Source organism: Wasmannia auropunctata, unplaced genomic scaffold (genome assembly GCF_000956235.1).
Source record: "Wasmannia auropunctata unplaced genomic scaffold, wasmannia.A_1.0 LD336059.1, whole genome shotgun sequence".
Classification (NCBI taxonomy): Eukaryota; Metazoa; Arthropoda; class Insecta; order Hymenoptera; family Formicidae; genus Wasmannia; species Wasmannia auropunctata.
The window spans coordinates 256,454-274,768 of NW_012026831.1; the positions used below are offsets into that span (position 1 = coordinate 256,454).

Below are 18,315 nucleotides of genomic sequence, written 5' to 3' on the forward strand. Positions count from 1 at the left end.
TTTTTACTTAAAATACAATATTTAATTAATAAAATTCAGTAAGGTTTGTGTCATTTTATTGGAAACTAAAAAAACGACAGTTATTTATTGAAAAAGTAGTTTTTTCCAGAAATGGTTTTATTTAACACGCAGTTTTGAATACGATTATGTTTTTTTTTTGAAAATTTAATATTATCAATCAATTGGTCAGAAAATTTACATTGGAAAACACACGTTTTGCTTTAATTTTGCTTTTTATTTTCAGAAGATATAGAATCTTAAAAATGCTTGGTGCGAATTCACACTCAGGTGTTCTTTACGGATATTCAAATGAGATGTAGCCTTCACGGGTTCAATAATTTACGAACAGAGGCCCTCCCCACTCTGCCTCTTCCTCGCGAGAGAACGAGATTAAATTGACCGTCACATAATGCCGCGCGAAGTCCCGAGATTAATAAGTTTTATATTACCTACATCTCTCGGGGCAATTTTCACGACGGTTTATAAGCAAGGCTCGCCGAGAAGAGAGCGCGCAGCCGGGAAAGTTGCCCGGGATCTCGCCAGAAAAGTCACCGTAGCGCGATACGAGAAACTTTCGTAGTCACGCACTGCGGATGGCTCCTAAGTTCTAACGAAGAGGAAGCCACCGCCACCGCCGCCGCCGCGCCGTCGCCGCCGCAGCGACGCGCACGTGCAGGAAGATGAGCGCTTGCTTATATAAATGCGTTTGCGAGAGCGCGGTGAAAATTAAATTGTCGACAAAATATAAACACGGTGTCGGTAATATAAATAAATGATTAAATAACGTACATATGAATATCCGTGCTGCAGCAATACGATTGAAATACAGCGTAACGTGCGGCTTGTGCGATTTAACGGGTATAAGAATGAATCTAAAAGAGGAATATTTTCTTGTGCTCTATACGTAGCTCTACGGTATTATATCGGTCTTAAATAGTCTCAACCAGAAACCCCCACTGGTTGCAAGCGCGATTAAAAATCCTGGCAGTGATTCAAAGCCAGTCCTGCACTGTGGAAAAACGTAAAATATTATCGCAAAGTACATATTGCGGTAGCAAGTCGCAATTTCTAGCTAATCGCCTGTTCCGAAGGAAAACTGAATTTTGCACAGATATCAGCGGCTCCCGCCAAGTATATTTTTTCGTTACATGACGGTCAGGAAACATTTTTGTACTTACAGAGACGCTACAGTGTATCCTTCACCGGATAACGTTTCTGTAGGGATAAATTATTATATCTTTTAATTATATGGATATTATCGGTAAATGCTTATTTTGTGAAAAAGAAATCTATATTTTTCGAATCACAATGCTGTATTAACGATGTCCATAAGAGCATTTGATGCATAAGTGCATAAAAGGCATGCATTTTTTGCCCGATTTTATGTTATTCAGATTATACGTGACTTACTCAAACGCTGGTTATAAAGAATGATATTTGAGCATATCGATTACGGGGTGTGCGTAAAAAAAAGGTATTGAGAAACGATCGTCTAAATTATAACAAATCTAGTGATCGTGACAGGTTATATCATAGCGTGATATGGATATCTAGCTTTTACAATTATACCTACGTATGATTTATATAACTAGTGCGCAAAGATAGAGAGATTCTGTTTGCACATATCGGTATCTATTGACAGTACGATGGATGATTCAATGCAATCTAGATTCACGCGTTCATCGCTCGCTTCGATCACTTTTATGCTTAACCTCGCGCCCGAGAGCTCGTTTTATATATAGATATGTATGTATATGTGTATGTATGTATATATATATATATGTATATACACACACACACACATATACATATTTTTTTCTGGTGATCGACTGACAGCCCGAAAGCTGATAAGAGGATACGAGATAATTAAAATATAGAAACCGTAACGCAATCTCCGTATCGTAAAATAAAATAATTTCGACTTTCTGTTGAATGCAATCTGTTCCAGCGATATCGGCCGGCTTCCTCCATTTACGCATATAAATCCATATTTATGTGTTATTTCTAGCCAATAGTATATTTCCAAGTCAAAACTGAAAGGAAACAACGGCGGAATAATTCATGACAACTACAACTTAACTGCGGCGACAATTCTAAGTAATAAGAATCGCCAGGTTTATAAAAAGAAAGTTGTGACAATATTTCAGTATGGAGTAAAGTTACTGGGGCAGTAACAAATGACAATTACGAGTCACGGAAAAAAAGGTTACGGAGAAAATGATATTTAAATATTTCTATAGCGAAAAATCAATTCGACTATGTGTACTATTCTTATTTGTACAATGAAAGCAAAATAATTATTACGATAATTATACAAAAGTTCATTATACACACACACACACACACACACACACACACACACACACACACACACACACACACATATATATATATATATATATATATACACATATTTATTTATTACAATAACTTTATAATAAAGCATTTTAAAGCCTATGTTTATGTAACATTTCTTTTTATTTTAGTTTATAGAATACTATTACAGTACGAAATATCAAAAGGGATATCCTGTACAGAGATTTATTAATTATTGATTAATACCTCCCGTAATACATATTTTCAAGTAATACGGACATGCAACGTTTATACGCGAAGTTTCTATAACTTTACATATATGTATATGTATACATAGGTAACTTTTGTAAGTACATTCTACAGACATTCTGACAGACGTGTGCGCGAATTACTTGATGAGAAATCGCACATGCCTAGATAAGACAAACATTCCAAACAAGCGATATATATAAGTATTGCTGTCAAGGGAACGAGAACATATGTACAATAACAGAAACGTTAATGAATGAAAGTGCAAACAGTTTGCGCCAGTTTTCTAGTTTGCTACACAACAATCAATTGAAGTTGCATGACAATTGACATGGCAAAAAGGCCAAGGTTTTATATTTATGCTATCGCAGTGACCTCGTCTGTTTATGGTATGCTTTACAAGAATTATATATAACGAAGCATTAAAAATTTTCCTATATTTATAATTATGTTTAATAGATATACTTTCACTTTTTATAATTTTTTGTAATCTTCTAATTTAAATGAATAATGTGGAAAATATCATTTATCTTTGGAATACATCATTTATTTGCATTCATTTGTAATTGCTATAACAACGATACAACTTAAAACACGAAGTTTTTCAAAAAATATTTGAATTATTAAACTTTTGTAATATTAATTTTAAAATGCAATTTTGATGTAGTAACTGAATGTAGAGGAAGAAAAGTATGTACTTTTAAAGCATGTTTTTCTCTTTTTCATATATGTATATATATCTTTAGAATATATCGCTTATTTGCTACAACAACACAATTAAAAAAATTAAGTTTTCCAGAAAATAAGTCTGAATGTTTTGAATCATTAAAATTTTGTAATATTAACTTTAAAATTTTGATTTGTAGAGAATCTGATTGTGGAGAAAGAACAATATATATACTTTTAAAGTATGTTTTTTTTCCTTTATTTCCGTTCTTTCTTTTTTCGCAAGTAACTTAAAAATTGTTATTCTTACAATTTTTTAATTATGTCGTTGTCATAGTAAATATGCGATATAAACATAATTGAATAAATAATAATTATATTCAGAAAACAGTAACGTAAGCACTAAAGATTCCATACGCAAAACTTGCATTGATTAGATACTTTTTATGTTGTTTTAAACCATTCCCATTACTTTTTACACGGATTGTAAGAGAAAAAAAAGTTTAGTATTTGTTACTATAACTGGGTAAATAATATAATTAGTGGTAAGGTAATTAGAAGTATTATTTTTATATTTATTACTGCTGTAATGCCAGTATTAACAATTATAATTGCAGCTCTATCAAAGAAATATATAGTTGGCATCGAAAATACTGACTACACATTATAATTAAATTGTGATAATTATAATTTTTTTTTTTTTTTAATATACGTGTAATTATTATAATCTCTAATAGTATTACGTCAAATCTATTTCAGTATATTTCATATAATATATCGCAAAAGTATTCTATTCAACGTCATTTCACTTTCGTTTTAACATTCACTTCCACGAAAGAAACTCTCGCCGTTGTGTGACTAATCTTTCAAATGAAGTCGAATTAAACGGTTAGCACGTATAGGAAATGTCGTTACGGCAAGATGTTGAGCGTTTGGCACGATCCCGCAACCGGTTGTTCGTTGTTCAATTTCAATAGTTCAGCTCGCCATCGCCGCGTCGGGGAATTAACGTGAAATATATCGCGAGAACTGCGGGAAGTCAACAGAACGGAAGTTTCTAGCAAGTTTCCGTTTCGCAAGCATATAATTCACGAGAGATTTGCCGTGAGAGGAAAAAAAAGGCGAAATAATACGGAAAAAACGGTCAGATAATTCTGAGGGAGACTTTATGCCGATTTTATACACTACAACGCCTTCTGTTCTCACGTTTGTGCTTCGCAGCTAAGATATATTGGCTCGCTGGACGAGTTATGGAAAAAGCAGCCCCGCCCCGCCTCTTGTTCTTCATGAAATTATATACTTCGCGTAATAAAATCAAAAAAGTTAACGTCCCTCTTCGGAGAACCTAAACAAAATTGTGACAGTAATCGATGTAAGTTTGCATGTAATTTTTCATTTACTTAACAAAATGCAAACAACATTGACCGAGTTTATGTACGTATATACTCGGCCAAGATTACCCAAGAGTTTCAGCCGGCGTATCTATCAATTATCGAAGTTTTGTACGTTCCAAACGCGAACCGGAGTACTAACGACTTTTAATAAAGCATTACTCGCCCGGGTTGGTGTACTGTTAATTAACCGCTAATTAACACCAACACGCCCTGCTGCTAAATTTCTTCCTCAAGTAATACCGCAGGAAAATTCACAGGCTCGTAAACGATACACGGTTGGCCCCGTTCAAGTGCTATTACGGTAGTTGAGCGTGGGGCTGCATGCGCGACGATGGCCGTGGGGCAAAATTCAAAATTGCAAAGAGGTTGCAGTTCGAAGAGCAAGACTGGAAAAGGAAACGCGAGAGAGAGAGAGAGAGAGAGAGAGAGAGAGAGAGAGAGAGATCAAGGTAATAATCGAGAAAGGGAGACTGGAGGATATCAAGAAAAATGGAAAAAGAGAGAAAGATGAAAGCTATTCCGGACTGATGAGAAGAAGGTCGAATGAGGATTTAGCTGAGTGAAGAGAGGACGCGGAAAAAGCCAAATCGAGTTGTTTGAGAACATAACAGGAAGCAAGTCTGGCATGGAGACGGAACAGTGAGATTAGAGCGACGGTCTCGTGCAGCCTCGACGATGATACGTCATTGTAAACCGGTGATTACAGTACGTTTTAATTAACTTCGTAAAAATGTTCCCGCGGGTCGTCGCAACAGCTATCAGACCGAGACTGATTTCCCAGAAGATCAGTCAGTCAGTTTTGCATTCCTCTCGTACTCTATGTCCCTCTAATCAGCGACAGGAAATCGGCTGAGAAACAACGTTGCTTATCCCGACAAGTCGTATGGCTGAAGTTGATTTTTGTGGAAAAGTTATTATTTCTAACCGACTGAAGCAAATAATAACGCATGGTTATGCACTGTTTATAGTGTCAAATTATATCTAATTTGAGTTATTTTTAATCATTCTATAAGTCGCCACTGCTTCTACCCAATATGTCGTTAGTTTAACTAAAACAATAAAATTAAAAATTTAACTTTAAATAATGTGTTAAATTTGACTCAAATTTATATTTGCAATTCAACTACAGAAATTGTTGATTAGATACAGTTTTTTAACAACATGTTTTGTGCTAAAGTAATACATCTTGACACATATGGAAGTTGGAAATAACAAAATGTTATTTAATTCAAGGAATTGGATTACAGCTGCTCCTTTCATATTTAACAATGTATTCTACGAATAACACAAATTTATTTCATCAGTTGTTTACATTTATGGGTGCGTTTATGTTGGAACAATGATAAAAGCTGTAAAGAGCGGCGATAAGAGCAGCGATAAAAAGTAATAAAATCTTTTTTTTTTATGTGTTTCCAGTGAAGCTGTAATGATAGTACCTAGGTATAATTTTAGCTTTCAACAGAGATGAATCATCTCTGAAAATAAGTGATTTTATGAAAAACTATTGATAAGTACCTTCGAATATTGCGAAATGATATTTTAGAGAATGTCGTAACAAACGTCAATATTCTACACATCCTGTTAACATAAAACGATATTAATTTATAAATTTGGGGAGTTTTACCATTTATACAATGAGTATGAATATAAATGTATGTAATAATGCATATAAAAACATAATTTAAAATTTAAAACAAATTCTGGACAACAGTGCTGAAAATGTATAGAAATACAAATTTTTTATCGATGCTTTTATCGCTGATCAATTAAGAAGCCTTGTTATGCGCTACTTCAATAATATAAACACTTGCATGGAAGTCAATGCATTTGTCACGTCTGCTTCGTTAGTATCGTCGCTCTTATCGTTTATCATTGCTTTAACGCAAACACACTCTTCGTGTGGATTATATTAGTGAATTTTTCCAGACGCGTCATCAAGTTTATATAACTTAAAATCATACTCTGTGATAGAAACAAATTTATTAAAAGTTAATTAAAACTGCAAATTGTAATCAGCGATTGGAAGTAACTCGTTACTTGTAACGCCATTACCGTTACAGTAACTTTATTTTGGAAACGAATTGGTAACGGCGTTGTTTTTTTTTTTGGCAACTGTAACGGTAACGTAGTAGTATTTTTTCAATAACGATAACAAATTATACAGTTACTTTTATCGTTACTTTTTGTGTTTTGAACTTTTTGTATTTATGACAAAATTTTCGTATACTCAATCTTCAGTCTTTAGCTAGTATTTATAGTTTTCTCTTATTTTAAGACTGTTTTAATGTCTTAAAATATTAATATCTCTGTGATTGGTTTATGACATCTTAAGAATGCCATAAGTCAATTAATATCACAAATTAAATTGACAAGTAATTTAACAAGATATTTACGTTAATAAGTATCTTATTAAATACTTTAGAAATATTTTTTGTAAAAAATATCAGCCGAATTGCGTTTTGAAACCAAAAATTTAATTGGCTTAGTTTGTAGAATTGGATATGTATATAAATTTACTCTGAAATATTAAGCACGAAGCTAGAAGCTGTAGCTCCTATCGAAAAGGCTTTTCTTTTCCTAGTTGTATTTTTATTTATTGGTTTAATGTCATTATTGTGTATGCTTTAACTTAAAAAGAAAAATTCTTAAATTATTTAGACCAATCTTGTTTCGGCATTAAAAAAATAACAGTAATGATAACGAGCTATTTTTAAAAATCAGCAACTAGTAACGGTAACTATATAGTTATTTTTTTAATTCGGTAACGAGTAATGATAACTATAATTACTTTTAAAAAAATAACTTTCCATTCACCGACTGTAATCACTGGTTTACAATGACGTATCATCGTCAAAGGTGCACGTCACTCTAATCTCAATGTTCCATCTCTACGCCAAACTTACTTTTCATTACGTTTTCAAACAACTCGATTTGCATTTTTCTACGTCACAAATAAAATTTGTTCCCTCCCAATATTTTTTATTAAACATCGGATTTGCTTTGTTCAGTGAATAATCGCTCCGATTTGCACATGCATTTGTTATCAATTTGTCAATTAATGATGACGCATTTACGAATAACACTGAATTGCGCACGATAACAGTCGTGATTGAGAAGATATACGTTCGCGCGTTCGAGAATTTATTAAATTGAATAATGAAAAAGAATTATAATTACTACAGTTAAATGCAATGTTATTTCTACTGTCGAAATGTTTATAAAATGATTTACAAAAACACTAAAGAAATAAATAATCAGATTTTTATATTAATTTATTTATATAAAATTGTAATTAATTAGATATCAAATTTTGAAAAAGACGTCAATCACGGTTATATTTTATAATAAAAAAACATTGACAAATATATTATATATGTATACACGGAAAAAAATTGCTGTTGCCACAATCTAATAATTGTGATAATTTTTGCCCATCAATTTAGAAGAGTTATAGGAACTAAAATACTTTGGAAGTGATTTATATAGTTAACTAAACTCTCAGCCTCAATGTTGTGACGTGCAACTATATCATATATATCTCTCAATCATACTATTTGTTGTACAGACCATACTAGAGAGATAACAATAATGCTTCGGTTGAGGCAACCACATATATGAAGATATTCTAATCGAATATTATTTATCCTAAGCACTACGGTTGTGACAACCGTACTGATGAGCATACCTTAACAGATGAATGCCATGTAACATCAATATAACTTAAATTCATGCATTTCTTTTCCAAACATAGAGAATATTGTTGTAACATCCACATCAATTTTTTCCGTGTAGAAATATGTATTCGCTATCAATTATAATTAATTTGTTTTAATTAATTCACGACCGATATTAATTTCGAATAGCCCATCAGTTTATTTACGTATAATAATTGTATACATAATAATTTTTTATGATTACAATTTAATTACCTATACCAAATGTTTTCGCAATTTTAAATATGATGAAATAAATTCTCCACATGTAGTTCTTTCAAAATTGGTTTTTCGCGAAACTTTCTTAGAGCTCTTCTCTCATATCTATTCAACGTAAACATATGTCTGTTTTTAATTCCCCTACAGTGCTTCCTAAATCATAATTGCCTTTCCAAATAGTTCGAGAGAGAGGCAAGACGAAGTGAACATCTCATAAATGTTCGTTAATTGAAATCTTTTTAGATGTGTGCGAGAAAATTATAATTTTAAAAATAATCTTTATTTAAACAAATTTAAGAAATAATTTTATGTCGTCGCGGAGTAAAGCGAAATTTTACTCCGCGACAACATAAAATTAAATACGTATCTTTAAGAATTTATGTTACTATGTGCGAGTAAACACTTTGCGTTTATTCGCAACGATTTTTCGACTGGCGCAGGTGCAATTCATCTCGCGAAAGGGTCAAAGAGGCAATTTTCTCAGCATGAAAAGGTCTTCCCTAGGCATAATTAAATCTGGGAAAATTCGTGAAGTCGTACGGTTTCTTCGCGTTCCGCCGGGGCGCGGACAGACAGGACAGAGAGAGAGAGGGAGAAACTTTGGCACCCTGCAGATGAAATTTTCTGGCGTTTTGATCAAAGGGCCCGCGAGCCGGGAACTGCAATGCGCGGCGGCTATGCGCACTCGAAATGTCGACTCTAACGAGACTCGTCGTAGACGGGCTACGTGTTTTGAATACGAAGAAAAAACGATTGCGCGTCGTCCTACCAACTCGTCGCAGTCGGCCACGGCGTCGTATAAACTCTCTCTCTAAGGCGATTCAGTACCGTAGAAAATTAGATTACCTCTCTCTGCGTCGTTTATACTTTACGCGAGGAAACGAATGCGTTTCGAATTGATTAAGTATATTGCAGACAAATATTTTTCAGGCCGCATTCGAAGCATTGATTTCTCAAAAAGAAAAACATTTCTTTATATGTATAATAATTATACGTAGTATAATATAGCCGTGATGGAATAATAATGTACGTGCACTGAATATGTACGATAACATTTCGTTAAAATGAAATAATTGTGTTACAATATGATACAATTTATTTGTTACACATATGGAAATATGTATATAGATCATATAAGATAATGAGCTGTCGCGTTCAATAATATACGCAACTGAAAGGTACACAGTCGGAAAATTTATGTTAAATTTAATACATTTCACATGTCTAAAATGGTCCGCCCAATTTTTTGTGTTAATTTATAAAACAAGAAGGGTATGTAAAAATTTATAAAAAAATGTAACATCTTGACATAATTTGGAAACAAATTGTGGAAACGTATTTCTTCTCAAATTAACATTTAATATATTAAATTAATATGTGCATTTGTCTTTTATTCATTTATCTCAGAATTTACATTTAAAAACATTATTTTTAAGTTATTAATCCACTAACTTATTTTATAACACAATTTTATAACACTAAGCAATGTTAAATATCAATTTAACGCAAACTATTCAAGTAACATAATTACATTATGTTAAACTAACATTCGGATATGTTAAGAATTCAACATAAAATTTTAGCAAGAATTTAAGTAATTCGTTTTTATCACAAGTATAAAATGCTTTCTCCTATGTGTAATATAAACCTACAGCGAAATTCTAATTTTTGAAGATAAATAAGCTGCACAGTTTATTTAAAATTGAATAACATATATGAGGGATTAAATTAATACAGAAAATAGAAGATACAGAAAAAATAGAAAGAAACCGGAAAAAGATAACCACTAAAGCGTTTACGCGACACATCTTATTTGTACTGGCAGGAAAACAGTGCGGAGCGAGAAATGGTTTCGATATTGCGCCAGCTTCGACAGCCTCGAAAACGACCGGTTGAAAAGCTGAGGCAATCCTCGGGGCGAGCCGCGGGGCCGCGCCAGGCACAAGCCAAATACCTTTATAGCCTCGGTAGAAACAACAACGGACGATTCGGCGGCGATCGCGGTCCGTTCCTCTGAAATCGAGCTATTGCTGTGCAACCGCGTGCATTCCTTCGAGAGCCGAAATGGAAACTATTTCGCGCACAGGAGCTCGAAGGAGGTGGAATACCCGCGTACTGTGCACAATGGTCTATTTTCGCGATCGTTAAAGAGACGGAAAATTCTCAGGCTGCTTTCGAGCTCCGAGCGCGCGCGCGCTCGGATAAAGAGAGAGAGAGAGAGAGAGAGAGAAAGAGAGAGAGTGAGTTCTCGCCATTCTCGGAGAATTTATTTTCGAGAATCGGGACGCGGACGCGACCAATATCTCGATAAATTGTCGACGAGCGCGGATATCGACGGCGGTGTCGAATCGCGCGCGCGCGCGCGCGGGCGCGGGGAAAGAAAAAAAAATTACATCATTTTATTCAATATCGCGTAAAAAGTTACGTGAGTCGTTCGCGCGAGAACGAGAACGGCGCGCTTATCGGCGTCGCGGCGCGGCGCAGCGCGGCGCGAGGCGACGCGAGACACTCTCGAACGACGCGCGATCGGAAAACGTTTGCTTACACACGAACATCGCCGTATCACTTTAATGGCATTCTTAATAGCCAGTGGGAGAGTTCCGAAGTTGATGCAATCTCAATTTCCCGGTTCCTGCGCCTGATATATCAGTGATTTTCCACCTTTGCGTTATCGTCTGGAAAGTTCGCCGAGTCATGCCGCGGTTCCGGAGCGGTTGGTTTCGCCTAATAACCGTCTTCTGCCCAGCGCAAACCGGTCCGGATGCGTGCAACCTTCCTAACGTGCACTAGACCGAAGTTTTTTTCCAGGATATTTCAATTAGTAAAAAATAAACATGTAAAGAATCATAAAGTCAAGAAAAGAATTATCGCAAACATCTTTCGAAAACATATTCAACAGCTGTTAACTAGAAATTTTTTAAATTAAAATTTGATTAAAATTAGACAGTAGTAATAAATTAAGAAATAATGATAATAATAATGCGGCGTGATAAGTGATGCACAAATTAAATAATTCTTTAATTAAAAAGTTAAATTAATGCGTAATTAAACGATCAGACGTTTCAGCTCTGCTTCAAGCTATTTTCAGCAATGACATATGTATAACAAAATATGTGAGATAATCTCACGTGTTTAACATGAGTAAGTGCTTCCAGATTTAATGATCTAAAAGTAAATTTCTTCGCACAAAGGCGATTGCAAGCGATATATTTGCAAACGGATATTGAATGCCTATATTATGCATACGCCTCTATTTTATTCCCTGTCCATTTTATTATTTAATATTACATTACAATATCATTGTTACTTTAAATTCGCTTTTCTCTTTTTACATTGTTTGACCTACTACGTTTTGAATTAAGTATAACATTAATTTTACTTTATGACGTTTTTATTCGTGACTTTACCGTTTTATATTTCCGCTCATCTCGTAAGTTTTAGTTCTTGACTGTCACTTGACTTACTTCAAATAACTTTACTGTAAAATTATTATTATTTTGTCAAGATGACTTATAATATTTATTTATTACCAAAGTTTCACTCTTATTCTCTTATATTTTTTAGACTTCCTGAATGATTTTATGATATTATTTGTCCTCATTCTAAAATACACACTTTTAATTTTCTCTTTGTAATCAATTTACAGGTTAATCTCTTTTGGCCAATTTTCCTCGGTCTTCGAACCTCATGTAAAGAAATTTACTTTTAGATCATTCAATTTGAAAGTACTTATCTATATTAGTCGGAAAATGTAAGATCATCTCATTGCATGTTTATTATGTTATTGTTGATAAGGATGGGCTGAAGCAGAATTAAAATGTTCGATCGTTTAATTAAACATCAATTTAATTTTTTTAATTAAAGAATTTATATCTTTAATTTGCGTATCATTTATTACTTAATTTCTTATTTATATATAGATATGTAGATAAGAGTGATCCTATCTTCAGAAGAGAGTGTTCCCTGTTATGAGATAGGCTTCCCCCTAATATGAGATAGCGAGGTTTCTAAACTAATAGGCACCATTTGTTGGTTTCACTAACAACTTATTACATCTTAGGGTGGAATCTATTTAGTAGAATATTTATTATTAGATCGTGCGTGTAGTCGTTCAAAAAAAGATTTGTGAAATTGAATGTGTTAAATTTCATTGAGGTAAATCTTTAAATCTTGTTTATTCTATAATATGTAAATAAATATTTGACAATAAATTCTGTATGCAGTGATAGAATAAGATCATATTAATAGGAAAATATGAGGGATGTTAAATAAATATTGTTTAATTAGATTAGGTTTAATAATCGCGAACACGCAAGACGTGGGGCTCATAATATGAGATTCTCAGGACTCTTAATAGGTAACCTGTGCTCCTTGGCTCGATTGGCGATCATTGTTGGAGTATGAAGGTTATTGTACAATAATAAAAAGAGTAATAAAAATAATAGTAATAAAAAAGGTCCAAAAATGCTCATGCAGGGCGCACACTAGTTGCGCTGGAAATATTGGGTGGATTTGCGAATAAGCTTCTCTATTACATTTATATTTCAGAAACATTACATAAAGTTTTCTAATTTCAATACTGTATGTATTTTGCACTTTATTACATTGTTAAATTTATAGTGTTAAATTTAACTTTATTTAAATCGCCACTGCTCTTACTTAATAAGTAATTATTTTTTAATTAAAACACTGGAGTTATATAATTTAAAACAGTTCAAATTTAAACCCCAAATTTGGGTTAAATTCCATTGTTTTAGTTAAAAATAATTATATATTAAGTAGAAGCAGTGGCGATTTAAGGTTAAATTTGACACTGTAGATTTAACAATGGAGCAATTATCGAAGTACTTTATATTAGAAGCATTTTTTCTATTTTGTATAAAAGTTTTTTTTACATTTTTTTATTTTCAGAAAAATTATATTTAACTTAAATTTTCTATTTCAGTATCTTAAAGTTTCTTAAATTTTTCAAAATGATTTATTACATTTTTTAATTCTGCTCGTAGACTTTAATTACACAATGAATTAACTTGGTATCATATAATAAAGGATTTCCTCTTCATTATCGAAAGTCCTTAGACAATTATTTCTTTATTAGATAATAGTAATTCCATTGTTTATTTATTTATATAAAAAGTAAAAAATAAACATGTACAAAAAGATTATGCTTCAACTTTCAAAAACATATTCGACATTTTAAATCTTCAACTGAAAATTTGGCTAAAATTCGGTAAATAAATAATGTTACATTATTTATTTATTTGTACGAAAAGTTTCCTTTACCTCAAAAGTGTTTAATATTTTCGATAATAATTTAATTGTTTTGATTATCTGAAAAGCAATTAATTGTTATTTCAATATTAATTAACACTTTGATATTTTTGTTAATTAAAAGTTGTCTCGAGATATTCACAAAGTATTTGTAGATACAAGTAAGTTTTTATCCATAACTAGTAGTAATTTCATCTTCTGAAACATCCTGTACCAGTGATCTTTATATCAAGGAATAAAATCTACTTGCGCGATCGGTTAACGATCAGTCCCGTTTACCGTCCAAGGCTGTCCGTGCGAGACGCAATCGCGTGCTTGATGCAATTTTCCATCTAACGGTACAGCATGTCCACCCGAGTATGAATACAGCTTTCAAGTAATTGCAAGCCACGGGAGAAACGAAGCGAGACGCGGCGCGTTTCAGAGCACGTTGCTTCCTGATAAATTAATTAGCTGGAATATTGTTCGCGCAATTCGCGATTTCCTTATCGGAATATATCTGATAGCAAAAACGAAAAAGCCACATTTTCCCCTTTATGTTTGTAAGTGAAAAGTATCGATACCCGTGTGCGCGTATTATAATAATAATAATCCTAAAATAATAATGCTTCTTTATTCATTGACGTGTGCGAGATTTCGATTATCTTCCATATGCGGTATGTATATCTGCTTTCCATTAGCATAATAAAATCGTTAGCCGATTAAATTCTCATAAAAATTGTCGCGATTGCGATTCATTCGCCTCTGCCGGATCTCCGGACGTCAAAAAAGGTGTGCGCGCGCGCGGCTTCGATTCCAGGAACGACAAACGGGAGATGATGGGGAGGGGAGAAAAAAAAAGAAATGACGATATATACGATCGACAACTTTTAATGAAGTTCAAGGATTTCCTCGATTTTTCATATATCCCTCGGAGCGCAAATACCCGTTTCACTTTAGAAAACTACATCGCTCGTTACGCCTGCCGATATGTTTGTTCGTGTGTAACGTTGATCGCCTGCAGGCTGCGGTATAGTGGCGTCTCGCATCCAACTCCCTGACGGGACAACTGATGCGTTTCCAATACGGTTGCCTAACAGCGGTCTTCAATGCCAGCGGGACGAACCCGCAGATCACAAAGTATACCAAATAGCGATTACGTGTCTGTTTTTCCTTTCTTTTTTTTCTTACGAGGAGCCCTGCTCTTCTTTGCGCGATTTTTGGATAATACTTGGTGTAATACTTCAAATAGAGGCTCGTAGAATAAAAAAAAGACATCTTATAGATTAAAGATATTCTGAAAACCTGTAAGTGATGTATGCTGTGCGATATGCCGACTGCTTTCTTGGTGCATAGTTTTCGTTCGACTCAGCACGTTTGACTCCGTTTTCGTATTTACTGCTTAACTATGTTTCATTCGATTATTCATACGACTCCGGATAATTATTATATGTTTTATTGGATCACTGTACAATATAATTACTGACTATATAATGCATAATTTTTTCGATCAAATTTATGCGATTGAGAAAGTTCTAGTAAAGATTGAAACTAATTTTGTTTTGTGTTTTATGCTACAAAATTAATGAATAAACTAATTCTGACAACTTGTTAATTTGTTCATCTTTTGTCGTTGATTTTCATTACTTTCTGTATTTACAATAATGAGCGTAATTTAAATTTTGTTTTAAAGATATCCTATCCAAATCTGTAATATTAAATGAGTTAATGTATCATATAATAAAAACATATTTATATCTTATTATCGAAAGATATACGTCAAACTTATATTGATTTAAAAAGTCGCAGTGTAGCGACCTCCTGAAAGGGTATTACATAAGAACACGTGTCCGAACTATACAGCCTTATTTAGTCTTATCTGCTGCGTTACGTCATAATATGTCCTCATTGTTAAAAAAAACGACTCGCGGAATAATGAGTATGTAAATATCGTGATAAAACTTATATCGCGTATGAGGCGATAAAAAACATGAAATCATCCGGCTTTAAGACGTAGACGAAATAAATTAAGACAAAACTATCGCGTGCACGGTTATGAGGAGGTTTAGCATTTTACCCCTCGCAAATACGATTTAAAAAAAAAACGGAACTTCGTAAGGAACATCTTTACCGAGACCGGCGGTATAACACGCTCTTTGTAATCCGGTTAACGAATAATTGAGGAAACTCTGTTTAGTAAAGGACGGCAAGTTCCGACCGCTGGGAAAACACTCGCTCGAGGAACGAGGAAGAAAATTACAAGGGATAAGAGGGACCGGTTGTCTGCGCGCGGGACTAAGAAGGGAGGCGGTTCAATTTAGATCGCGACTATATACGAGCGCGCACACTTGCGCGCAGCGTACGAAATTCAGCGCGTTACCTTGTAACTTCCGAGATTTTCGATGACACAGGGTAGGCTGACGTCCCTTCCCAGCGCCACCGTGACATTTGGTATGGGCTCGGCAAATATTGGCGGGTCGGAGAGCGCTGCAACACATAAAAAGGTTCTGTCAGTTATACACGTATCGAAAGCGTAATATAACGATCATCCTGTTCAACAAAAAACATGCACAAGAAAGAAGATAATTTATTTCCTATAGTTTTTTTTCTGAATGCTGAGTCCGATCCTGTTTATTTGTTCTCATCACGTCACATTTTGAAAAATTCACGAATAAAGTTGCAAGAAAGTGTTATTTTATGTATTTTGGAATATCAACTACGATATGCGACGTGCTGGAGAAATTAGTTTTATTGCAATAAAAATTAAGTGTGTCATTAGAACTTTCAGCTCTCTTGAAAGGGATTTGTTATGTCAATTATGGTTAAAAGGATATTTGTGAATTAATATAGGATCTATTGTGTCAAAATTTATATGTGTACAATTTATATGTGTAGGGCGCGCGAGATATAGATAAATAGTAGCGACGACTGATACCGATAAATCGTAATAGATATGGCGTGTACGTGAGAGATATGTACGAGTCAGCGAGATTTGATCGAGCGAACAGAATTGTAACGGATGTCATCGAATAAAGACAAGCAATTACCACACGTGAGTCTTAAGTTCAGTAGACCTTATTTGTGTGTGCATCTGAAAGCGAAAATAAACTACAAATTCAGGAGTGGAATCTGAACATTGGAAAACGGAGCATAGTTCGAAAACGCGATAAGAGACAGTGATAAATTCAAGATTATCGGAGCGGTAAGTAACCTTTCGGGCTGTGTGCGTGACCTCGTCGGACTGCGCGATCAGAAAGAAAGACAAATATCTTCGATATCGGGCCTTTCACTAACTGTACACGAGAAAGAAACGGACAGTGCAACTGTTTTGCTCGAGCGTGAAAGAAGAACAGACGGTGTTCATGTATTCTTAGTGCAAAATAAAAATATTATTAACTAAATATACTTTATTCGAAAGAGTTACGCGGCAAGTGTTCGTATTCGAATATAATAATGGATAAAACCTGAAACAGATGAAACGATTTTGACATCCAGTTCAACAAATTGCAACAAACAACGACTCGTTGCGATATCAAATCAAAGAACAAGAAAAGGTATCGATTTAAAGACCTTAACCCAGAAAAATTAGATTTTTTTTACGTATGGGCGGCAAAATTGTATATAAAGATTTGTTTGCAGAATGTTATTTGAAATGATAAAATCAATACTTTCAGAGATATTTTGGAAAAACAGCATTTTTGGTCAGTTTTTTGAAGCTGGAAAGTTACGCAAGTACGCAAGCAATCAAGATTTTTAATAGGTTATATAATATGCCATTTCGAACAACTTTCTGCTAACAGATCTTTATATAAAATTTTGCCGCCCAGACGTACAAATCTAATTTTCCTGAACTGTCTGGACAGAAACGGACGAGCTTCTACGACGTATTTTAGCATCTTTCGATGCTAAAGAAAATAACATAAATGCAGTCCAAGCTGCTACGGCCGATGAGCAAAGTGAAATGAATGCGCAAAAGTAAAATGAAAAGCACATCAGGCACCGCGAAAGTGCCTTATTGTTGCGAGAAAGAGATCTTCTGCAGAAAGAAAACGAGTTATTGCGGCGCGAAAATGATATGTTAAGAGCATCTTCACAGAATAGTACATCGTCCCGATTGTCCATGGCTTCCTTTTCTTCAGTCAATACGACTAATACAAGTAAGTACATATGTATATATAATATACATATAATGTATAGAGATTGCCAAAAGTTCGGGGCCACCTAAATAATTTCTGAACGGGTTGAGATATTAGATTAAAATTTATAGGGTTACAATGGTATAATATATAATCTATCATTTAACCTTGAAAACATTCACTTCAATCCTCCGGAGGGGGGAGTTGAAAATCTTACGGCATGTGAAATTGAGTGAGGGCTTGTTCGAAAGGGCTTTTTGAAACGACCACAAAGTCGTTAATAAGAGGATCCTAAACCCTAGATCAAACTCCAAAAATCCGCTGTTTTACCGACAATTTGTGAGTATGTATGCTGTCTCTTATACACATCTC

At 34.0% G+C, this 18,315-nt stretch overlaps 1 protein-coding gene and 1 long non-coding RNA gene across 2 annotated transcripts in view; one reads left to right on the forward strand and one right to left on the reverse strand.

The window, feature by feature from the left end:
* LOC105450647 (lachesin-like) overlaps window positions 1-18,315 on the reverse strand; it is a 366,968-nt gene that overhangs the window by 99,359 nt on the left and 249,294 nt on the right. The window contains exon 4 of the mRNA XM_011690577.1: window positions 16,188-16,294. Within this exon, the coding sequence (XP_011688879.1) occupies window positions 16,188-16,294 (107 nt within the window). The remainder of the gene's footprint in view (window positions 1-16,187; window positions 16,295-18,315) is intronic.
* The window catches only part of LOC105450646, a 5,239-nt gene continuing 3,693 nt past the window's right edge, over window positions 16,770-18,315 (forward strand). Inside the window, exons 1-2 of the long non-coding RNA XR_974480.1 lie at window positions 16,770-17,361; window positions 17,671-17,964. This is a non-coding gene — a long non-coding RNA (uncharacterized LOC105450646). The remainder of the gene's footprint in view (window positions 17,362-17,670; window positions 17,965-18,315) is intronic.